This window comes from Lichenostomus cassidix, chromosome 5 (genome assembly GCF_008360975.1).
Source record: "Lichenostomus cassidix isolate B80296 chromosome 5, HeHo_3.0, whole genome shotgun sequence".
In the NCBI taxonomy this organism is placed as follows: domain Eukaryota; kingdom Metazoa; phylum Chordata; class Aves; order Passeriformes; family Meliphagidae; genus Lichenostomus; species Lichenostomus cassidix.
This window is the reverse complement of record NC_139486.1, coordinates 22910749-22935169: the sequence shown is the minus strand read 5'-3', so window position 1 is coordinate 22935169 and position 24421 is coordinate 22910749. Positions and strand designations below refer to the sequence as shown.

Genomic DNA, 24421 nt, shown 5'->3' with positions numbered 1-24421 from the left:
GAGTATCTGAGCCTTTTCCTCATGCATTGTTACCAGTTTGCCAGTTGTGTTTGTCTGAGCCATACACTTTCTTTGATCTTTCTTTTCTGGCTGACATACCTATAGAAGCCCTTCTTTGAACTCTTTGCATCCCTTGCAAAGGTCAGCTTCAGCCATGCTTTGGCCTTCCTGACCCATCCAGTGATGTACAGCTGTGAATCCCAAACATCCAAGCAACTTGACTTCAGACATGAGTTCTCTATTTTGCCTAGAATTGATCTATAGGATTTTAATAGGACATAGTCATTTGAATAAAATTTCTGTTGTGTCATCTATAGATTTGATGGACCTCGAGGAAGAGGATATGACAAATTTGAAGGCTCAAGACCGAGAGGACCTCGTTTTGACTCCCAGCGCTCAGAAGGATACAGGTCACGTTTTGACCGACAGAACACAGATGGACAGTCTTCAAGTAGATGGGGATCTATCCCACGAGGACCAGCGGGACAATTTTATACAACAAATGCATCACATGGACACGGTTCCCGACCTAGTGGTCCACGATGGATGGGGCCAAGGCCTCATTTGGGACAGCAGCAGCAGCAGGCACAGACAGACTCACAGTCAGAAAGCAAAGAACCTTTTACAGACACAGCTGACAATCAGCAGTCTGTAAGCAGAACAGAGTCTACTCCTGACACACAGAACGCAGGCACCATTGAGCCAAATGAGGAGCTGTCAGACTCTCAACAGGAACCATCCAAACCTGAAGTCAAAGAACCTACTTCAGACCCTCCTAAAAAGTGGACGTGGAGTTCACATGATCCTAACCAGCAAGTAGAAGAGTCCAAGGCACCCACCCCACCTATTCAGAACCAGAATGCAGTAACCCCTGCAACAGGAAATCAGGATTTGGAGTCGCCAGATGGCCAGTTGACTGCTTCAGAAAGCACCCAGGGCCTACCTGGACCAGAAGGCAGAGGGAAAGGGCCATTTATACATGAAGATAGAGGAAAGGGACCAGGAAGCAGAGGAAGGGGCCGTGGCAGAGGGCAGGGGGATGGCCGTGGCTGGGGAATGGGCCGTGGCAGGGGGATGGGAAGGATGGACGGTGGTTGGGGAATGGGCAGAATGGATGATGGCCATGGCCGGGGAATGGGCAGGATGGATGATGGCCGTGGTAGAGGATATGTATACAGAGGCAGAGGGCAGGCTAGGCAGGCATCCATCCGTGGCAGGGGAATGTTCAGGAGAGCAGACAGCAGGGAGAGGATGCCAGATAGACGGTCAGGAAGCAGGGAGAGGATGCCAGATGGACAGTCAGGCAGCCGAGAGAGGGGAATGGTTGGGCGGTCAGATAGCCACGAGAGGGCATTCTCTAACCGAGACAGAGAGCTACCTGGACGGACAGGCAGCTGGGATAGAGGACGGGCAGGAAGCCGGGAGAGAGGCCCGGTCAGGCGGGCCTGTAGCCGGGAAAGAGAGCCCATGCGAGGGACGGGTAGCCGAGAGAGGGAGCCCATGCGGCGGGCCGGCAGCCGGGAGAGAGTTCCTGTCAGGCGGGCAGGCAGCCGGGAGAGGGTCCCCATCAGGCGGGCAGGAAGCCGTGAGAGGGACTTGGGCAGGCGAGCGGGTAGCCGGGAGAGGTGTCCCATCAGGAGGGGAGACAGCCACGAGAGGGAAGCAGGAAGATCTGAAACAGGTAATATGGGTAAACCCATTCACCTAGGAGATGACCCTGACAAATTGCCTCCATACCATCGAGATGAAGCATTCAGGGGTTCTTGGGGTCATGAAGATGATACAATGCAGGAGGAATTTCCTTTAGATAGTCAGGATGACCCATCTTTGGAGCATGAGCAATTGGATGACTGGGAAAGAGAGCAGTACTGGAGAGACCAGAACTCTGATTATCAGGATGATTCTGTAGATGCATATGACCGAGATGATAGGTTGCAGTCCCACCATTCAATGCCTCCTTTATCTCCTCTGCCACCACTACCTCCTTTATCATCTGATCATGACAGACGAGATTCGTGGTGGGATGACTGGAAAAGGCCAAGAGAAAGGGAACTAGAGAGAGATCTAGATAGAACTGGAAGATCCTCAGATATTTATGATCAAGATTTAGACAGAGAGTGGGATAGAGACTGGGACATGAGACCTATGGATGACAGAGAAATGGGGAATCGTGACCTGGATATCCCCCCTCTACCACCATTACCACCTCTTCCACCTCTGGACAGATACCGTGAAGATAGATGGAGGGACGATAGGAATAGAGATCATTATGACAGAGATCTCCGAGACAGGGGGGAGCTTAGGATTCGAGAGTATCCAGAGCGATACGACACATGGCGGGACAAGCAAGACTACCTTCCTGAAAGGACTGACTGGGAGAGGGAACGGTTGTCGGATAGGTGGTATCCAGATGATGGAGAGAGACTGCGGTCTTTGGATGACCACCCTGATCCATCCCTTCCCCCACCTTCACATTCCTCTGATATGCTGGGAGCAGATTCAAATCTGGACTCTGACCAGTCCTTGGGAGGAGTGATGGTCCTAAGCCAAAGACAGCATGAGATAATTCTGAAGGCTGCCCAGGAGCTCAAAATGCTTCGGTGAGTTGCCTGGTTCTGTGACTTTGAATAGGAATCCCATTCTGTGTGATCCATTTGAATCGACACAGTAATGGTTTCATTTCTTTCACCCACAGCATGATAGTAGGAGCTCATGTGCAACGAATTATTTGGAGTACCTTTATCATAGCTTTTGTAGATGGACTTGTCAGTCCAATAGTATTGTCCAATAGTATTGTCAGTGAACAATTTTGTCAAATTTGGTTGATCTTAAGTTCTGAGAATCAGCATAAAAGGAGTGATATAACAATTAGGAGGATATGAATGCCAGAATTCATCAAGACCACATTTTTAGAAAGCAGCTACTAGATTTCCTAAGGCTTTAATAGATGTTTATTATGAAATTAGTAATAGAAGAGACTGGGGCGTATGAGGTTTTGAACAACCTAATCTAGTGAAGGGGGGATTGGAACTAGATGATTTTTGAGGTCAACGCTTCCAACCCAAACAATCTCATGATAGGGATGTTTTGCACTTTTCTTCAGGCTATTTTGTTTTCAGACTTGTAAGATTGCTAAGCATCCGTCCCTTATCCATCTGAATAATTTAATCATTCACAGCAATTAGATTAATTCAATAATGTTAGTAACTGTGAAATCTGTGTTATAAAGCAATATTTGCTAAGTGTTTGGAGTAACGGATTATTTTCAGCTTCCTGACTTTCCCATTGCCTCAGTTGCCAGATACATGTTTTGCTGTTTAATGTGACTAGCTGCAAGCCAGTGGACTTAGGCTAAGGACCATAGTTTGGGAATCACTACAAGAGTGGATCATTTATTAGGGCTGAAATATTTTAAATATAGGCACTAAAATGTTTTATGTAAAAGGTAGTTACATACACATCTTTCTAACCCAGTAGAAAGGGGAAGTACAAGCATGATACTGATTTTTAATCAAATGTGAGGGTAATCTTAAAATTGGTTACACTAGTACTTCTCATTAGGTTCTTAAAGGCAGGTGATCTAAGTCTGAACAGTAGAAACAACTTTATGAAGACTACATATTAATTTTATGGGGGTTTTTTTTGAGCCAAGAGTTACACCAGTAGTGTAGTACATAACTGCTTTCATCTCCAGAAGTAAAGCCTTCATCTGGGTTGGCTTTTATTGGGTGTAGAACAACATACTCTCAGTTGCAGACTGTTCTTTATTTGTGATCTAGTGTAGTGCTCAGTTTACTCTTTGTACTTACAAAACACTGAGGATTCTTTCCTTTGAGCCAAGTTCCCCTTCTGCTGAACACTGAACAGATGCATTACTAGTTAGGGTGGTTCCTGTTGTGTCTTGTACAGAGGGATCCCATTCTTAGTTGTTACTTAGGAACTACTTCAATGCACAGAGTAATTAGCAATTAAAAAACCTAGGTTAAGAAATGTTATCAAAAACTGAAAAGAAAGGAAATAATTTTCACTAGAACTTCATAATCCAGTGATTGTAGTACTCAGAGCTGAACCTGATCTCTGCTCTGTAGATTATGTATTGGTTGTATATTAAATAGCATTTTGATATATAAAGCAAAGAAGAAGAAGTTAGACTCACCATTTGGTTTTTATATATTGGAATCTCTAATGCTTTCTGGCCTAAATCCTGTTACCATGTGAATCCGAGCAAGTAACTGAGAGCACTTACGTATGCATTTCCAGGGGGTTTCTTGCTTGCAGAAGGTGTTGACAGAAGCTAAAAATCCAGGTTTGCTCTTTGCTGTCCAAATGGAGTGGTTCTGGTGAAGCACAAAAGCATAACTGTATGTCTTAGGAAACTTGTGATCAAAAAACATGCAGCTAATATATACACTAGATGCCTCCATGGTTAGGTGAATGTGAAACAGGGATTTCTGAATCACAGCATTGCCCATGTAAAGCCTACTATATTCTTTTCTTCTTTTGATTTGGCCTCTAATGCTAGTGTAAGACATGTTTTCACCATGAGCATTGATTTATTTAATTTTTCATGTAAGCTATAGACTTATAACACTTTCTTATAATGCATGTGCAGAGAACAGAAAGAGCAGCTACAGAAGTTGAAGGAGTTCAAACCTGACATTTCCACCCAGGACTCTCCAAGAGCACAGAACACAAGCATAAGGCCAGGTGCCTTTCAGGTAAATTTGTCTTACATTAATAGCATGTTGGTAGAAATTACTGTTTGTGTATATGTTGAACCAGTTCTACACACTGATGGTCAAATTTCTCTGTGGAATGCTTCCCCAGCAATCCTTACAACCTCAGCAATCTTCTGTTGAGGCAAAACAACTTTTTAGTTTCTTTCAATTTTCCAAAGCCTTTTCTACTCAGTCAGTCCTCCATGTCTTCAAAGTATGACACATCAGGGATGGTAGCACATGAAGTTCAACAGTTTAGATTGCTGCAGGATAATGTGCAATAAGAGGTGAGCTCTTCCAAAACATAAGGTTCACAAGAAGACCCTGCTCTTCCTTGCTTAAGTTCTGTCAATTTGCACTGCTTTTAGTGCTTTAGGGGCTATCTCCTCTTTGAAGTTGGAAAAATTTGAGGATACATCCATCAGAATCTGAGATATTTCAATGCAGCATGGGCATTAGCCTTCCATTTGCTGTTTTTATTGGGAATTCTTGTTAGCTTCTAGAATATCATAAAGTGCATGGAAGCTCACGTTTGTGTACCTCCATCCCATTGTGATGCAGCTACTCCTCTCCTGCCTAATTTCCTGTGTAGTTCTGGGAACTCTTCTCAGATGCTTGTATTTGGGTGTTTTGATAATTCAGAAATCAACTGGACTTGTGTAGTCATGTTAACTCAAGTTTATAAATCCTTCCTCAAATGAGTAAACAGTTTTGTTAAATGTGTATTGGAGAAGATATCTGAGTTGATGCACAGTCTTTGATCTTCATCACATCTTAACCCCAAAGTTACTTGTACCAAAAAATTTAGCCATAAGGTCTTTGGGTCTGACATTTCGCCTGACCAGGCTTTGTCCCTCCTTCCAGAGAAGTGTTATGTAGTGAATGAGGCCCTGCAAGTTTTTTTTTGCCTAGGTGACCTCTTCCATGTTAACAGTGTCTGTAAAGTAAAATAATGGAACTGATTTGCTACCAAGAACTGCAGGTATGTTGATGCCTTCAGGAAGTTACTTCAGTCAATTTTGTTATTTTGTATATCAAGACTACTTCACTCATCTGTCTAGAAGTTTTGAAACAACTCTTGTCTTTCTTGGATTTCCTGCCTCCAGGTATTTCTGCTGTGACTTTGAGCTGTTAGTACAGAGCTCAGCTTTGTATCTACAACCATTCTGCAATTTTTGTTGCATGTTGCTAATAAGGCTGCCTGTAACTTGGCATCTACTGTGTTGCTGAAAAGACTTGTAATAAATGGGGTTTCTTGTGGATCGTTGGTTCACAGGGGATTTGTTTTGGTTTGGTTTGTTTTTCCACTGGGCAAGATCTTCAGTTTCTTATGTTCTTCTGATACTGATTTCATTAAGGGTTTTCCAGGTATTTCTGCTCTCTGTGAATTTTTCCAGTGGTTTCCACAAAGAAACTGGCCTTATCAATCCTTTTGCATCTCACCAAGCTGCCCTACTTTCAGACTTTCAGCCTTCACACAGACAGCAGGAATCTTTGCAGACAGCAGGAGACTTTGGGAATAAAACAGTAGACACTTTTGAACTGAGATAGGCCTACTGGAGCTAAAATTGGTGAGGTTATTTTGAAGAAGAAAATAAGTAGTGTTTAAGCCTTCACATAGTGAGCAAACACAAAATTAAATCAGGTCACCAGTTTTTGAAAATCATCCTCCTACCTGTAGCACCTTGATGGAGGTACTAGAAAATGTGTATGACTTGATTACTGACTGCCATTGCACTTACTGACTTACAGAGGATGAGAGAAGGTTAGTTTACAGATCTACATTAAAAGTGCTTTCTGCATCTAGGTCTCTTCTCAGCTATCTTCAGAGGCACCAGTAGAAGCCCAAGCTATTAAACCTTCTCCTGCTGTTATTATAAAGCCTCCCGTGTTGTTCAGACAGCCCACCCCTGTGACAAGACCAAGTGCCCCACTGGCAAGGCCTACTACTCCTATGACAAGGCCACATGCTCCAGTTCCTACTCCAACTACAACCCCAAGTCATGGTCAATCTTTAAAACCATCACCTTCTGCTGTGGAACAGGAACGCTGGGATGAGGACTCTTTCCATGGACTGTGGGACACAAATGAGGATAAAGGTGCAAATATGGAGTACGAGTTGTGTAAACAGGAGCCAATGATGCCTCCACCTGTCTCCTCGCCTGTGAAAGTACCTGCTGTCCACACCTCCATGCCACCAGCTGTACCAGTGTCCCTTTCTCCAGTTATTCCACAACTTCCTAAAGCACCTGTCATTCAGCAAACGGTGGATTATGGCCACGGGCGAGGTGGGTATTACAGTGTGTTTGATCTGTATCAAAGAGCTAATTAGTCCTCCTGACTTTTTTTTTGGAAGGAGCGTGCCATGCAAAGTAGTATGCATGTTTTGTGGTTGACGTGTAGACTTGTGTACTTTAACAATGTAATTCTGAGCAGTGCAGTTTTAAGGAGTCTCTAACCTCCTGCCCTGAATTTAGTGTTTTCCTTAATGCTTTTAGAAGGAACTATTTTGATGTGAGCTGAATGGTGTATAGCCATGGCTGCTTCAAATAAACACAAAATGATGTGTTATATTTAGATTGATATTGATATTTTCCCTTAATCCCTTTGTAGGTGAGTGTGGAAATAACTGGGCTAGAAGATACTTTGGATGGTTGCAGTTCTTAGGTGGGACTTAGTGATTTAAGGCAGAATGTGGCTGGTGTTTGCATTATTTATATACTACATATTGGGTGTGAGGTATCCTCTAGCCAGAGAGGGAGACAGTCTAGTTCTGAAGGGCATGTGCTCTTAAGAAGTAAGTAGTGGAGGGCTCTGCTTTTTGGTATTGAGCTTATCAAAGTTAAAATTCAATGCTAGTTTTTAAATAGAATTAATCTCCCTCATAGTAAGTTTTAATAGGAGTGAAATCGTGTCATAAAGAAGTTCTTAAATTGTGTGTTGCCATTTGAAGAGTGTTCTTTCTCTCTCTAAGGTACCATAAGAGAACTAACGGAAGCCATACCTGTTCCTAAAACAAGTGAATGTTTTACTAAAAGCTGTTAGAAAAAAATGTCATTATAGTGAGACTTTCAGTTACTATTCTTGACATTACAGTAGTTTTGTGAGATATTGAAACTTTCAGACCATTTAAATGTTTAGAATTTTCTGACACTGCATGCTACCTGAACCCACCTGAAAAGGCGAAAGTCCCATTTTTAAGATGGAGTAGTTTACATACACACACAGAAACCCACTTCACCCTTTAAAAACCATGGTGCTATTTATTTATGTAAAACTCTTTTTGCATTATCCATTAAAAGAAATTACGGTAGGTTATTCCAGTCACTTTTAATGCCATTGACTGATTACCCTTCATGAAGAGAAAAGAAAATGGAAGACACGTGTTTTAAAATTTTAATTATTTTTTTGTTTATTTTCAACCAGATATAACCACCAGTAAAGTGGAACAGATTCCTTATGGGGAGAGGGTAACCCTTCGTCCAGAACCTCTACCAGACAGGCAGACATTTCAAAAAGGTAGGGTGTGCTTGACTAGCTCTCAGTTAGTTAGCTCTTAAGAAAAGTTGTAAGGCATTAAGAGGTTGTTCAAGCTAAGTAATTCATGTTTCAGCTAGAACCATTTCCTTCAGAGGAATAACAGTTATATTGTGAAGAGGAGTACTGCACTCAATAGCCTAGCCACTTTAAAAATTTAGGTTTGTAGCTTTAAGTAGGATTGCACAGTATGGTTGTATGTTACAGTTTGGAAAAGTGATAGTGTCTGATTAAGTCCATCCTAGCTCACATATTTTGTGTTTCTATGTACTTTGGTTGCACTCTTGCCTGTTTTTTCCAAAATAGTACTTTGGATTTCCATGGGTTTCTCCCTTCAGAGCATCCAGGTCGCTACAACAGAGAAAGAGATCGTGAGCCTTATTTTGAGCGTCAGGGTAATTCCAACACAGATCATCGGGATTTCAAGAGAGAGCGGGAAATGCACAGAGACCGTGGTGCTGTGGACTATGAACGAGAGAGATTTGAAAAAGAGCGGCATCCCCGAGATGATAGGTACGTGATTTTGGAGCACTGTTGAAATCAATACATGGAGGCTGTATTTTGTGTCCGGCTGACCATTTTGCCTGTGAGGTACATGCTCCTTTCACTCTGAAATCCATAGTGGAAATTCTGGAAGTACACAAACTACTCTTTTGGCAGGGTTCTTCCTACTACACCTTCAAGAACTCAGTCTTACCGTGACAAGAAAGACCATCCGTCCTCCAGGCGAGGTGGTTTTGAAAGACCACCATATGAACGAAAGACAGATCGCCCAGCTTATGATGGGCCTTCCCATCATGGGCCTGCCATGTTTGGAGGTACAGTTTCTCAATTTTGAAGTCATACTAGAATATTATGAAAAATAATGGGCTTGCGCAGGTCAAGATTAATTGGTAGAAGACTGATTTGCAGTATTTGTTTGTTCAGAATATATAATTCAGGAAAATTTCTTCAGGTGGTGTCATTTAGTTTTGCTTCTCAGTGGTGATGAGATCATACAGAAAACCTTTGCAATAGGTTTAAGATAGAAATTTTAATTATTTTGAGGACATATCTCTGAATTTAACTGAAAATAATGAAGGTCTGCTTAAATCAGCTCAGCTGGGTATGAACATCTTAATTTTTTTATTTTACTGTACTAAGAAAATTCTTCTGTCCAAACACTGGAATTTGAAGGTGATCGTAGAAATTACCCTGAGGAAAGGATTCCTATTTCTGCTCCATCAATGCCTCGTCAGCCACCACCTGCTCCACGAGTGGAAAGGAAGCCAGAATCTAAAAATGTAGATGACATTTTAAAGCCACCAGGACGGGATAGCAGGCCAGAGAGGGTGAGTATACATTCTGAAATCAACAATCGGTTTCTACAAGGTCTGTATTCAGATAAAATGCTGGTGGATGTAATACGTTGGGAACAAGTATACATTTGAGGAAGCTCTGGAAATTAGCTTGGCTCCTTTGCAAATGCCTAGAATGTTGTAGTGTAGCTCTTAGGAGTCCACAGGAGAGGTAGACTTCCTGGGAATGCAGGAATGCAGGAATTCCTAAAAGCAAAGTAGTGTGTAATATTAAGGTATTTTGGCCTCTTCTGAGGTCTTCACTTGGGTTTTTGATGTATCAATGGAAAGATTTCGCTTTACACAGAGTCAGAGATTTGGAAATGCACCATATTATATAAGAAAGGACATAATTTAGGCTATAAAACATTTAGATAAGTTTCCTTCAGTTGAATTAATGAAATGAGTGAAACTGTTCCAGATCTATAATATATTATGCAGCCTAAACTGCTTAGATTATCAACATCAAAAATTCTGAATTATGTGGAACTACTATCATTTCTCACAGCCTGATTTCTAAAATAGATAGCGAGTGCTTGATGATATGCAAAAGTGTGAGCCCACAGCACATAATTCTCTAGAAGAAAATCTTTGCAAAAGAGATTCTCTTAAATGTAGTACAGGGTCCTATCTTTTCACATGATCTTTGTTTCAGATTGTGATCATCATGAGAGGGTTACCTGGCAGTGGAAAGACACATGTAGCAAAACTCATCAGGGTATGTAAAGAGGCTCTCAGTGTGTAGTGCTGCTTGTCTTCTACATGTGCTTCCTCTGCTGTTTGCTTTGTGTTGGCCTGGAATTCAAGTCTGTTATTATTTCATGTTCCATGTTTCGTGTTCCATGTCTTCATGTGTGAATCTCCACCACTATTAGTAAGCAGGAGAGGTACTGATCTCTTCTTGTTTTGAGTATTGAGCAGAGAACTGCTGTTGGCCAAAAGTATTTTGAAGATCCTGTGTAGCAGAATGGAATTTTTACAGCAAAAGTATATACTTTCTTTTTGCTTTCTTCCCAGGATAAGGAAGTAGAATGTGGAGGACCTGCACCAAGAGTGCTCAGCCTGGATGACTACTTTATCACTGAAGTGGAGAAAGAAGAGAGAGACCCAGATACAGGGAAGAAAGTTAAAAAGAAGGTACTCTTAATTCAGTTGCTTTTCCTGACAAAGAAACAAGGCATTCTGGAAAAACAACAGTGGCAATCAGAATTCCAGTCTGTGGACTGGGAAGAGTGCAGAACTCTCTGGGTTGTTTTTCAAAACAAGCCGATATAACTCAGGGTGGTATGAGCAAATTCTTAAAAACTGACTTGAAAGGTGTTTTTCTCATACCTGTGTACATTGTGATCATGACATTCAGGTGTTGAATATCAGCTATTTTATAAATGTCCTATTTCTTAAATGCTTTTGTCCTTGTTAAAGGTGATGGAATACGAATATGAAGCTGATATGGAAGAGACCTATCGCACCAGCATGTTTAAAACTTTCAAAAAGACATTGGACGACGGCTTCTTTCCCTTCATTATCCTTGATGCTATCAATGATAGAGTCCGACACTTTGAACAGTTTTGGAGTGCTGCAAAAACAAAGGGGTTTGAGGTAATGGAGCCTTAAATAGCATTTGGACTTGCTAACAGCCATATGCTGATGTTTCTAAACTTAAGAATGAAAGGTGTCTCCCACATTGAGGAAAAATTCTGTGGTGTCCAGTTGCAAGTTTACCTTTCTTAAAGTGTACAACCACAGAGTATATCATGAGGTAGAAAAAGAGCTCTAAAAATTGATTTATAATATTTAATGTTGTCTTTTTCTTTCTAGGTCTACTTAGCTGAAATGAGTGCAGATAACCAGACATGTTCCAAGAGGAATATTCATGGACGCAAGCTAAAGGACATCAGCAGGGTAACTGTATACATCTGGAGTCATGTTGTGCTTTTGGGCCTGCTCCTGTTTGAAAACTGTAAACTACATGAAGCTTACACTTTTCCTCTAAGAAGTACTGGTAGTTATTTCATGTGATTGATTAAAGTTACTGATGTACAGATACATCTTGTTAGCGATCGGAAACCAAATTTTCCAATTAATCTGTTGGATTTTTGGAGGTGCTTCATTTTCGTTTGTGTTTTGTTAGATGTCTGATCACTGGGAGGCAGCACCACGCCACATGATGCGCCTGGACATTCGTTCGCTGTTGCAGGATGCTGCTATCGAAGAGGTGAGAATCTCTGTGCTTTTTAAAACTACAAATCAGGTCAATGTGACTGTATTGAAAGTACAAAGCAAATAAAGAAATGATCACAGGAAGGCAGTTTTAGTTGGCACTGTAGAAAGCCAGAATCACTGTGTCAGGAAAGTGTACTCCATTATTCTTATCAATTACCCCAAACATGAAGGTACAGTATTACCTTTCATCACCTTTTTGAAGCTCAGAATTACGCATCTTTGAGCAAGAGTTGAAGTCACTTTGCTCTTAGCAACTGTTGATTACCAATTAAAGAGATTAAAGAGAATCTTTGCACTCTTAGATGAAACTCAGCACTTTTTCCAGATTACTGAATTATTTAGATCATATTTTGAGAAAGTAGTTGGAGAAAGTAAAATAAGGAAATAAACTAATTTGATGTCAATCCTTGTTTTGAGAAATACAAATGTGTAGCAGAGAATGAAGAAATAAGTAACATGAAGCAGAAGGTTACAATTGCTGAAGAAGTATGCTGCCTTGTTAATCTATTTGCAGGTTACCATGACATGCAGCTTCGGTGTGTCAGCGTACTGTATTGTTGCATTCTTCTTTGGCAGTTGTGTCAGGAGTTCTGGGAATAAATTAGTGTGTTAATTGTATGGTCTTTGTGAATGAGCCATAGGTGCTTGTTGCTGTCAGAGCAGGTCTTGACATGGCCATAGAATCTGGTGAACTGCTGAAGTAGACAGAGGGTCTTTGCAGTTTGTCATAATGTTAGCAGGTTATTATTAAATCTCCAAATTCTTTGTACTGGAAAATAGTAATCTTTAAGAGGACAGCAAAAGTGTTGACTCTAAAGTAGGATCAGAGACCAGCGGATTGGGGTTTACGAGGTTTTGAAAATTATGTAAGGAACTGTACATACTTGGAGAGTTTTATATATTCCATAGTATAGGCATGAGTCCCCATTAGAGCTGTGGAGCCCAGAAAGTATTGCATTAGATGGGCAGTGTTAGATGTGTGGCTTCAACATTCTTGTATTTTGTTACTCTGATCTCTGTGGTTACTATTATTCTTTACTGTGATTTTAAAATATATAGAAGACAAAGGCTCAGTAGAGATGTTCTATGCAGAGAGCACCATTCCAGTGATATGTAAATGGCAAGTTTAAGAAGCTTTTCTGAGATTTCAAGTTTTGAAATGTGATTGTGTGGGAAGCAAGAGAAGTATCTTGCTGTTACAGATCCTGGTAACATAAGGAACGCATGTCAAGGAAGGGAATGAGCAATTTCTGCTTTTCCCCAGAAAATCTTTGAAACTATTATTCTTTGTCACACTGTTGCTATAAGGGAACCTGATTCTGAAAGCCAGAATGGACACAGTATTTGTATATATTGCATCATCATACCTTCAACAATGAATTCTTTCTTTTCTATTGAATTTGGAGTCTTCTACTTACTCTGTAAAAAGGAAATACTTAAAAGCCAGGCAGCGCCTTGTAAGTCTGTGTATATGCTTTGAAACAGGTGGAGATGGAGGACTTTGATGCCAATATTGAAGACCAGAAAGAGGAAGTCAAGAAGGACACAGCAGAGGAGGAAGAAAGTGAACTGGTAGGAGACACATCAGCCATCTCTAACAAATTGTTCATTAATGTGTCTGAGGGAGAATCTCAGTCTTACAAGTGCCAACCCATTGCCGTTCTTAGTACTGCGATCTTAACACACATGTTTCTAGCAGTTTTTTATTTAAACATTTCTAGGAGAACTTTAATGATAAATCATAGTATTTCTTCCTAATTTATTTCTAAGAATATATGAGTATGTGCCACAAACAGTATTGTCAGTGGAGCATGGTAACATGCCTTTTAGAGACATTTTAAATTGCAGTACGCTGTAGTGCTGTCTTCCAGATAATCTAAGAATTACACTAAGTAGAGGGATGGGAACAGTGGGCAAAGATTAATTTAGCTTATTTCCTTTCACGTGTCTAAAGAGCTCTCCTCAACTGTCACAGTATATGACAACAGTTACGAAGACTGCTGTTTCTGCCATGGTTGACTGACTTTGTTTGTCAGGTGGTTTTTTCAAGATGAGGCATTAAATAATAAATAAAGGTTACAGAATTGCCCTGAGGGCTGGCTTTTTTGAGTATGTATTTAAAAGGCTACAAAAGGCTTCCTGCTGTAACTTCTTGGTATGTGTTGGAGCTGCAACTAGTCAGTGCACGATGAGTTGAACGTCTCAAATCTTGGTTCCCACAACCAAGCAGTTAAAGTCCAATAAACAGGAAGTAACCAAAAATGTCCGAGGTGAGCAAAGTGCTTTTCTTTGATGGAAATTTACTATTCTTCAGGAGTGGCAGTTTAGAAAGCAGTTGAAATACAGAATTTAAAAAAGCTTAGGAGAAGTGGATTCTAATAAACGTCTGGTTTTTGCAACATGACTCATTTATTCTCTTTACTAAAGTATTCTTTGGCGCAGAGTATGAGACTGCATGAAGTGTGGTTAGAACATTTCAATGACGCATCCATCTTTACAAGGATATGGCTGCTAGTCTCATTTCCATGAACTATAGCTAAAAGAGAAAGTTGTCTTTAGCTTTTAAAACTTTATCTGTGCATAAAATACCTGTGTGTATGTGTGTGTTTATGGGTTCGTGGGAGTGTCCTGATGTACAGCACATTTAACAATAGGCCTTTTCTTTATGAGGCAAAGAGAAAGCTTGGTGGTGAAAACTATGCAAATTATTAAATAACTAAAAGTAATCTGCATATAAGAATGTGTTCTATTCAGATTCACAAGATAGGAAGAATAGCAAAGCATTATCTGCTGTATGTAATCTCTGGAATTCATTCAGATGGCTAATCTCAGAGAATTATGTCAGACAGAAAGGCGGAGCAGGACAGTCTATTTGGTATCTCTTGCCTTTTTGAGAGCATTTGGTTAGGGTTCTGCAATTCATTTTGCCGCATTTAATCCTGTGGGAAAAGGGAGATATGAAGCTCCTGCCATCTGGCAGATATCCTTGGAATATCCAACTGTCTTGTACCAAAGGATAAAGTCTGAATCTTTGGTTATCCTATTTGAAGACCGGGATATTGTGTAGATTCAGCACACAATAGGCCATTTTCACACCATCAAAGTCACTCTTCTTGCTATTATCAACTCCCATAAGATTGTTTGTAGCATTCAGACAATTCTGCTTTTTTGTGCTTGATGGTATGAATTACTGATACATTTAACTTAGTATTCTCAGCAGTGTATCACATATCACTTTGTTTAATGCTTTTAGCTGTGGTGTAAACTTTCTGAGCAAACTTTAGGGTGCAACTTGGTTTAAAAATATTAATATATGTATATACATGAAGTTTATTTATTTGTTACAAGGAAATATTGCAGCACAAACTGTCTTGGTTTGCATTAATTACAGATTTAATTAAAAACAAGAAAATCCAGAGATCTGATTACTTTAAATCACTGGTATATGCTTAATAGAAAAAAGGTCATTCAAGGATTTTGGAAGAGCAGTGCTGAACATAATCAAATGCAGTGTGGCTCTCTGGAATTTACTGGAATACCCTAATTTAGTAACACATAGTATTAACAAATACACATATCTTTTTACCACAGTGGAAGCAACCTATAAATAAAGCAGGAAAGAAATTAGTGGTAATAAAACTGGTTTGTGGATTGTTTGTTTTCTTCTTGAAATCTTCTAGAGTAGTTCTTTTCCCTCTCTATTAAAAAACATTCTAAAAATAATGAAATTCTCACAGAGCTTCCATTCACCACAGTGAGCTTTTTATGTGGTTGCAGAGGAACATAAGTACTTTTATACCAAATCTGAACAGCTGAAATGAGGGTTGCTTAGGAACAATTTACTTGTTAAAGAATATAAAAAGAAAAGAAAACAAGAAGCTAACTAAAATAAATACCTTTTTTGCCAAATTTATTATCATTATGTTCATTTACAAAGAATAAACTGGCTAAAGATCATTGCACATGGTGGCATTAGTTGTAGGGAAAAACTGTTTTAAAAGAATCGTTGGGCTAAGAGTACTATATTAAAATGAAAAGTAATACTTAAATCCTAGTGACTCAGCAGATTCTCTCATTTAAACAAAAAAATAAAATGTTTAGTTGTACACATGAATTTAGTATGTCCCTTCAAAAGGAGTAATTGAAGCTTGTGTGCAGTAAATCTGGGAATGTGTTCTTAAAAGGTTACGGTGACTTTTTCATTTGTGTTTGTAAAACTTTGAATATTCTTTATGCCTGAAAGTTGTGTTGCAATAACTTTGCCACCTGGGATAATACAATACAGTAACTATGCACACAGTGCCTTTGCTGTCTGTTAGATTCGTTCTGGAGTTCTGTGTTTGCAGAAGGCAGCACTCTTGTAATGATTTGCAAGGGCTGCTAAAATCACTGAATGGGAAGTGGATGCAGAAGTTCTGAAATACCAAGTAATTGGTCTCCTTCATCTGATAATGAGAATTGTGCCTTACAAAACAAAATACCTTAAACTCCCATTATAATGCTGTTTCCAGTTCAAAAGTGATATGCATGTGTGTCTCTCTCTAATCCTCCGAGCTTCTTTCTGTGTATGATTTAGGGTTACATTCCGAAAAGCAAATGGGAGATGGACACTTCTGAGGCAAAGCTAGGTGGGTATTTATTTTTTCCTGTTTCTTATAGTTGGTATCTAATGATGTTTGCAAGACCTGAATTTTTGTTTTTACTGTGCCTCCTTGCAAAGACAAATAAATGTGTTGATTTCATACATGTGTCTGAAACTGCAAAAGCGTCTATACAGAAAAGGAGTTTATCTTCTGCCAGAGGCAAGAGACTTTGCTACTTTCTAATCATCACTGTTTTATATACTCATTAATTGTTCCATCTGTTCAAGGAAAGTACTTTGTCTTAAAATTTTAAAACAGCAGTATTTATATTCTTCATCTTTTCCGTGTTTATTGTTTTTATAGAAGCAAAGAGTCAACTTACATTGCACTGTACCTTTTTTCATATTGCATATCTTTTTTCAAGCCTAAGTGTCATCAATAACTTCTTACATTCTCAGAGGCATGTCTCATAGCTGAACTGTGTTGAAAATGTGTATCAGTTTCCAAAATTGGCATCTGTGAGGACAAACTAGTGGCATGCTTTGAAGTTGATTCTGAATAATTAGGTGTCAGTGTATCTTTTCAACATCTTAGTAATTGAAAAGGTAAAGCTCATTATACTTTGCAGTTCCAGGAGAGCGTTGGAATTCTTCTTAGTAGTATGCAAAATGGACTTTCCATGAGCACAAGGGCATGATTTTTGCTGCACTTTTTGTTCTGATTAGTGCTGATACTAGGATTCTGTCCAAATCAAAAGCAACTTCCAGGCAGAAATGCATGCACCATGGCTGTGGTGAAAGGAGTATTCATGGAAAGGGGTTTCTGGTCATTATGATCAGTTTTATTGTGGGTTTTTTTTTTTTTTAACCGAACAGTAAAGGTTCTAAGTGAAGATTTTATCTAAACAGTCTGCTCAGAACTGCTATTTTTATATCATGTCTGTGAGAAGTAACAAATACCTGAATGGGACACAACATGTCTTAACATTTTGAGGTTTGCTTCTGCATCATTACTTTCCAATAATCAAAATCACAACGGCACCGTAGAAATAGCATTAGAAGGTCTGGCTTACATAGAGCAGCCTTTCATCTTTTGCTGTTAAGGGCTCAGCTACACCATCTCATCTGCTGCTGTGCTCAAAAAAGTCATGTTGTGGATTTTACTGATGATGTGGCACCTGCAGTACAAGCAGAGGCACCTTGTATTCAATGATTTTGGCATATCAAACAGGCAGACAGTTAAGTCAGGGTTGCTCTATGTTTTTGTTATAAGGAATTATTTCTTTAATAATGTATAATTATTTATTAAGTTTATAGTAAGAAGTGTGTTGCATTTCCTTCCATAATGAATATTCCATAATGTAAAACACAGGATTTTTATATGGTCTCCACTTAAATGTAAAATGAGGAGCAAGCAGCAGAGTCACTTCTATGCTGACGTAAGTTACTTGCAAGGCTGTTGCAATAATCCTTTCACAGTCAAACTTCATGTCAATAACAGTCAAACCGGATGTGAGCATGCTGCAAGCCACAGATACAGATGCTGAGAAGGGCTTTCTTTTAAATCTGTATTCACAATTTTATTCTTATAACTGCTCTCTAGATTCAGTTTTATATATATGTGGGACTATAGATTAAAAGTAAATTCTGACAGAACTAAGGTTTAAAAAAAGCCAGGCATTCCTGTGTAAGGAATGCAGTTTCTTTGGAAAATTGCTCTGCCAGGACAGACAACTTTTAGCTCAAGCTATACTTTGTGAGTAAGAATTACTATATTTAGTTCACAGTAAGACTTTATTGTAGATGAACAATCATAATTATTCCTGGAAAGGCATATAAACTGTGGTATGCATTTGTTACTCCAAAATTGAGTTATTTCCTGGGAACTGACCTGCCCATTAGGTTTACTGCGTTAGTCCCAGAGGACACACGTTTGCAGAATGATATAAGTGCAGACTTCAAAAACAATGCTCTGAGTCTCATTTTGCTTTTTTGTTTTCTTTCTGAGTAGATGTTGTTACAGGAAAGCACAGTAAGATCTTGCTGATTGTAATAAACCTCAGAAAATGTCTGAAAAGTTTGAGTTCTTTAGCTACAAACACTGACTTGTGACAATCACCAAACATATGCCCCAGAGCTCTCAGCACAGATTTACTTTACTCTTACATTCCTCTTCAGTATGTGTGTGATTTATCATTTCCTTATGTGCTGTGCAAAGCCACACTTTTATTCTAAAAGTCTATTCATGGGTCTTCTCAGTGCATAGTGCACACAGGTTCTTATATTGACATTTAAGGTAATGGACTCTCATTTTTTAAATTTGAGTATAGTGTCTAGTGCAATGCTGTGTTTCAAGGTGCATCTTAGTGGCAAGTTTTACAAACTTTCAGGAATGGAAAAATAAGTTCTGGTGTAGCTAAAACTTTGATATCATTGCAAAATTTGTTCTAGAATACAAGCAGGATTCTACATAAAACTTTGTGGGTTTTGTATAAGAAGGGCAAAATTTAACTGATTGATTTATTTAGTTTTTGTAGGAGCTAATTAAATTAGTTACTTTCAGATGTTACTTTTAAAATTCTAAAGGTGAGTTTTTAAGTTTTGTGGGTTTTCAGAAAATGCTGCTGCTTTGTTTTTTTTAAATTTGAAATTATAAAATTATGTGCAATAGTTTACCACTAAATAATCATCTGCCACAAATAATCACAAGCACCAGTGTTGCAAAATGACACCTTGTCTCATTTTCAGAAAAGAATATTCTGAAGTTACCTTTGTGGCAGGTTTTAGACATTTGTGTAGTGTCTACTGCATGACACATGTACCTTGAACCACAATAGTATGGATGGAAGCAGACCCCTCTGGAAAAGCAATCCAGCTTCAAACATGGAAGGACATAACATTTTAAAATAAATTCTGTGTAGCAGTAATAAAAAGGGACAGAGGGGAACTGCATATTCAGAACAGCTTCTGAGCTCCTCTACTGATGCTTGAGCATTACACATTTCTTGGCAATGTTTTCAGTTGTTCTGTGTGCAGCAGGGAGTGGGAGACTGAATTTAACTTTCACATTGGTAATGAGGTGAGCTTGCATCATAGCATGTTGTCTTCCAACAGGAATATGTCTGTCTACAGATATTTGCCAACAGAGAGCTCCTCAATTTTCACTTCATGTTCCTAAATGCTCCTCAATAAGTTTGTTGATCTCCTTTTCAGTGTTATTTTTTTCTGGAAACACTTAATGCCACAAATTATCTACACTGAGTAAAAGTAATGCTGAGAAACAGTGCAAGTACATTATGTCCTGGAGTAACAGAGGAATATTGTATAAATCAATTTTGTCTTCTAGAGGGAGTGTCGCCTTTCTGTGGAGATTGAGCATCAAATTTGGCAGATTTAACTTAGAGCAAAAGAAGAATGTTAATTAAATCATGTAATAGATTTAAATATTCTGAACATTTTTCTTAAATGTTGGCTATTTTAAGAAGCAGGGTGATTATAATGTTTTATTAGAAGAAATTCTGTATCTCTTCCAGGGAAATGGGGCAAAAGTGGAGTCTTTAAAAAGTTTTGAGCTGTATGAGGGAGAAATAACTTCATTAGTTTATGACATTTAAATTACACTAGCATGTCTACAGTACCATTGCCTCACATTATCTCCATTGTTACTCTTCTCTCTCCCATATTAAGTAAAAAATCTCATCTCTGAACTGAGCTTCTTTAAGTACATACCTTTGAATATCATCTTCTGCTATCCAGAAAATAATGCTGCCTTGTATTTGGTCCATTTCTGAGGCCTTTTGTGGGTGAATTTAATTACAACAGTGACTTCTGAAACAATATTTCTAACAGCACCGGGAACAGTTTACTGAATGTAATTGCCAATCTTAGTGTTCCTTCTATACATACTTGAATTGTTTGCTTATAAATTAGTAGTTTACATTGACAGAAGCAATGGAATTTCCTTTGACTTGTAAAGCTGGTTTTCCTTTTAATGCTTTGTTGTTCATAATCTTACAATGAATGTTTCATCTCCTTTCCAAAGACAGTTTGCCATATAATTTCAAGAAGGTGTTGTTTTCTTGACTGAGAATAAGTGTCTAAAAAGGAACAAAATTTTAGAACCTAGGAACGGAAATGTTACTCCTCATGCTGTATCAGTTCAATAAGAAAAAGAAGAAAATGAGGACTGTTGGACAAACGTACTGCTCAAATATTCATGACTGACCTCTTACACCATGAAAGAAAATATTCTGAGATATATTTCTCCCAGTCCTGGAAGACTTTTTAAGTGGTTTGCCTTATGGGCAGAGAAAAAGAAAGGGGAGGATCAGGCTTTCCAAGGAGGTTTTTGTTTAGCAGAAACAGTATCTCAAAAACTTGTCTTTGATGCATTAAATAATATTATCGCCACTGATACTGCATGTATGTCATGTTTAACACAGTATTGATCCCCAAATTTGGGAAAAGTGCTACAGCTTTAATATTGTGTTCAAATACAGAAGGATGGATCTGTGGTTCCTAGCTATTGTTGGCTATATTGTACTTGTAAGGACAGACTCCATGTAGGTTCAGAAGAGCAAACATTTTCTCGCTCATATAGATAACAACACTGAGTGTTACTGACACACAGTTAACATGAAAGATCAATAAAACTTGAAAACTGTGTTGAGTCTTCTCTAGTTTATTTCAACTCTCATCATTCCACCTCTCAAGACAAGCTGGATGTGCAAGTTCTGCTGCTCATTCTTTTGAAAAGTTTTCCACTTTCGTCTTGTTTTTGTGAATAATAGAAATAATAATCTCCCTTAACGCTGAGGCTCTGTGTTTGTTCTTAGACAAGCTGGATGGTTTGAGGACTGGCACTAAAAGAAAACGTGACTGGGAAGCAATTGCCAGCAGAATGGAAGATTATCTGCAGCTTCCAGATGACTATGATACACGTGCTTCTGAACCTGGAAAGAAAAGGGTAATAAATTTTCAAATGACTTACTGTCTATACATAACCCTTTAATGGTCCCTGTGAAAAAGAATTTATATCAAGTCATTCAATATCTGTGAATGTGGGAATTTCACTGACTCACTTTTCATTTTGCTGTTCAATTAGATTCTGTAAGAGATTATTCTAACAAGTAGGGTCTTCCAGAGGTAAACATATTAATTATGACAAAGCTGGGAATTGTAGATAATACAGATGAACTATGCATGACATGGCTTATAGATTGAGAATGGAATCATGTCCCATTTCTTGCTAGAGGAGATAATGCACTATGTCAGAGCAGTTAGAGTCCTTTTCTTACGCTGTATGTTTTGTGGTGAGATAGTGTGATATACAACAGAGATTGCGAGACTAGGTGATGATTTCATTCATATATTTCTGTTAAGTTTTTGTAAAAAGTAGACAGAAACAGTAAACTGTTCTCAGATTCAATAAGATTTGTCTTAGGAAAGTATCAGTTATTTAGGTTTTACGTCAATTATGTCTTGTAGATGTTATTTGCAAAAAGCTTGGGAGATGGTATATAACGTTCTATGTAGTTCTGTTCTGAACATGAAATGCTACATGTTTAAATTCTGTTGTGAAAAAAGTGGGGAAGTCATGGAGATGAAAGGTAATAGAAAGAGGTAATACTTTTTTTCTCTCCAAAATAGACCAGCTTTTGCCACTAGAAGTAATTTGAATTAACTGTTGGTGTTCAGGTATTGTTTTGCTCTGTAATGTCAAATAGAAAACGAGTAGTACTGGACAGCGTGCCAGAGAGAAATGGAGATACTTAAGGCATTGGCAGAGGAGATGATGGTGGAAGAAAGCTGACATTGCATATCAGTAAGAATGTCAGGGGAAATCCAGGTAGGCTGTGGATAGGGAGGTGCAGGCAGAGAATTGATAGGGCTAAATCCCTCAGTAACACATTGGCCTGAGTGAGATTAATCAGTATGTCAAGGAAGAGCTCCTGTGTTTCAGCTGAGTTTCTGGGCTGTAGCCTTTCGTCATTGTATTTGTCACTCCCTCCTCACTGTTGCTCTCTGTCCCATCAGTGTCTCATTTTGTGGGTGTCACTGTGTATGTGTGAACAGGATATGGAGATGTAAAGCTGGGGAAATGAGATATGTATGAAGAAGTTACTTAATGTAAAGATGTAGTGGAAAGATTTAAATAGAAATGTCTCACAGAAGATAGAGAAGAAAAGTGTCCCTCATTCATTTACACATTGCTGAGTTGGTTTTTAACACTGTCTTTCTGTAGTTTCATAGTCATCTTCTAGATGTTTCCATTGAAGGACAGATTTCACAGAAAATTAAGATGGTAAATGAGTCTTGGATAATTCTTCCTGCAGAAAGCATTGCTTTGAACAGAGAAATAGTTGTAGCAGTTACACTTCAGCTCTCAGAACTATAGCACTGAAATGGAAAAGGCTTATCATCTATACCTTTTTTCTGCTCCACAGAACACCTGGTATATTCAATTAAAAATAATGTAACATATAGTTTCCCTCTCTACCTATCAGAAAAAAAATACTTAACCTGTTTGAGGGAAAATTAGTAGAAATTAGTATTCTTGTACTCTTACTTTAAGTGGAAAGCCTAGACTTATATCAGGATTTCTTGAAAGATTATTGTACTGATAGGATGTTCTCCTTAGGTGCGATGGGCAGATCTAGAAGAAAAAAAAGATGCAGACAGGAAAAGGGCCATCGGTTTTGTTGTTGGACAAACAGACTGGGAGAAGATAACAGATGAAAGTGGTCACCTTGCCGAGAGAGCCCTCAACCGCACCAAGTATATATGAAAAAGTGGTTAAGTGGATTTTTGTGCCTTTAAGGTAAGTATTCAGTCTACCTGTGTGTTTATAGCTTTGATGTTTTTCAAGAGTTGAGGTTGCAGTTCACACCATTGTTAGAGTTCTCCCAGACAAGGCTATTTCATATGGAACCTTGTGTAATAGGTGTCGGCTGTGCCTATGTTAATATGCACCCTTCTGTACAGCACCTGACAATAAAGGGAGAAGGATTGTCAGCTATCAGATCTCCCAACCTTATTAAAAGGAAGTTTATGGTTTCATTATGAGTACTTTAGGTGCGTGCCTAGTCCTGTTGAGTTCAGATTGTGCTTAATGTATCTTAATTCTAACCATGTAAATTACTGGTTTACTTGATGTAACAAACTTTTCCTTTCTTTACAGGCCATTTGCTCTGAGGAGAGGTGAACCAAGGTGTCATGAGCATCTTGCATGGGTCATGTCACTCCCACCTTCACAGTTTTTCTTTGTTACTTTAGTTTCAGCAATTTTCTTGAGATACTGGCAGATAACCAGTGCCCTCAAAAAACTCATTGAATCCCACTGCTCCTAAGTGAGAGAGACAGTTTACTTTTTAATATTTTTGGAGGGGAGGGAGGGGGAGGGTCGGTAGTTTTAGCTGCTCTTTGTGGGATAAAGTGGAAGGATTAGACAGATGTTACCTCCACTGTACCATCACAGAATGTTTATCACCTTTGCTCTGTGGACGTTCTCGTTTTATACTGTATGTACCTTGTAGCTTATTGTATTAGGAAGCAGAACAATAAATTTCACTATAAACTCAGTGTTCTTGGTGGACCATATAGTATGGTTTTTGTTTGATGTTTTAAATGTGGTCTGTGTTCACATGTTAGTGCTCAGAACCTTCCTTACCTGGAAGATGTACTGTGCTCATATTCTGGAATGTGTCCTGTCTTCTAGGTTTTCCACCTCTCTTTTTCTCATAGAAAGGTCTATTAAGACCCCAGGTCTTGCTGGCCTTTAGGAGTTCATGTTCCTGGAAAGCAGGAATATCATTATTTTTTGGATCCTAGTTTCTCAGTTATGTCAAATTTTCATTACTACGTGAGTATGAATTCTGTTGGGTGGCTCCGTAATGTTCAATGTAGCAGTGGATGAAAAACCTGTCTTTAATGCTCAGCATGAACACAGATACTACAGAGTTCTCTGAAGGGAAGCCTAGAAAATTTGTTTTGGTCTTATTATGTCTTTTAGTCAACACTGATCC

At 38.9% G+C, this 24421-nt stretch overlaps 1 protein-coding gene across 7 annotated transcripts in view; it reads left to right on the top strand.

Annotated features, from left to right (window-relative positions):
- Nucleotides 1-23977, top strand: part of YLPM1 (YLP motif containing 1) — a 35303-nt gene extending 11326 nt beyond the window's left edge. Inside the window, exons 5-21 of one of the 7 annotated variants that reach the window (XM_085061768.1) lie at nt 318-2600; nt 4613-4718; nt 6763-7006; nt 8145-8237; nt 8594-8768; nt 8913-9073; nt 9399-9586; nt 10248-10310; nt 10610-10729; nt 11015-11191; nt 11411-11494; nt 11724-11807; nt 13301-13387; nt 16392-16443; nt 21233-21363; nt 23038-23217; nt 23578-23977. In XM_085061768.1, the coding sequence (XP_084917894.1) occupies nt 318-2600; nt 4613-4718; nt 6763-7006; nt 8145-8237; nt 8594-8768; nt 8913-9073; nt 9399-9586; nt 10248-10310; nt 10610-10729; nt 11015-11191; nt 11411-11494; nt 11724-11807; nt 13301-13387; nt 16392-16443; nt 21233-21363; nt 23038-23184 (4195 nt within the window). In that variant the 3' untranslated portion in view covers nt 23185-23217; nt 23578-23977. Of the gene's footprint in view, nt 1-317; nt 2601-4612; nt 4719-6525; nt 7007-8144; nt 8238-8593; nt 8769-8912; nt 9074-9398; nt 9587-10247; nt 10311-10609; nt 10730-11014; nt 11192-11410; nt 11495-11723; nt 11808-13300; nt 13388-16391; nt 16444-19743; nt 21061-21232; nt 21364-23037; nt 23229-23577 lie in introns of those variants that run through there. The other 6 variants (XM_085061766.1, XM_085061767.1, XM_085061764.1 and 3 more) reach the window with 6 other exon arrangements.
- Nucleotides 23978-24421: the final 444 nt, after the last annotated feature.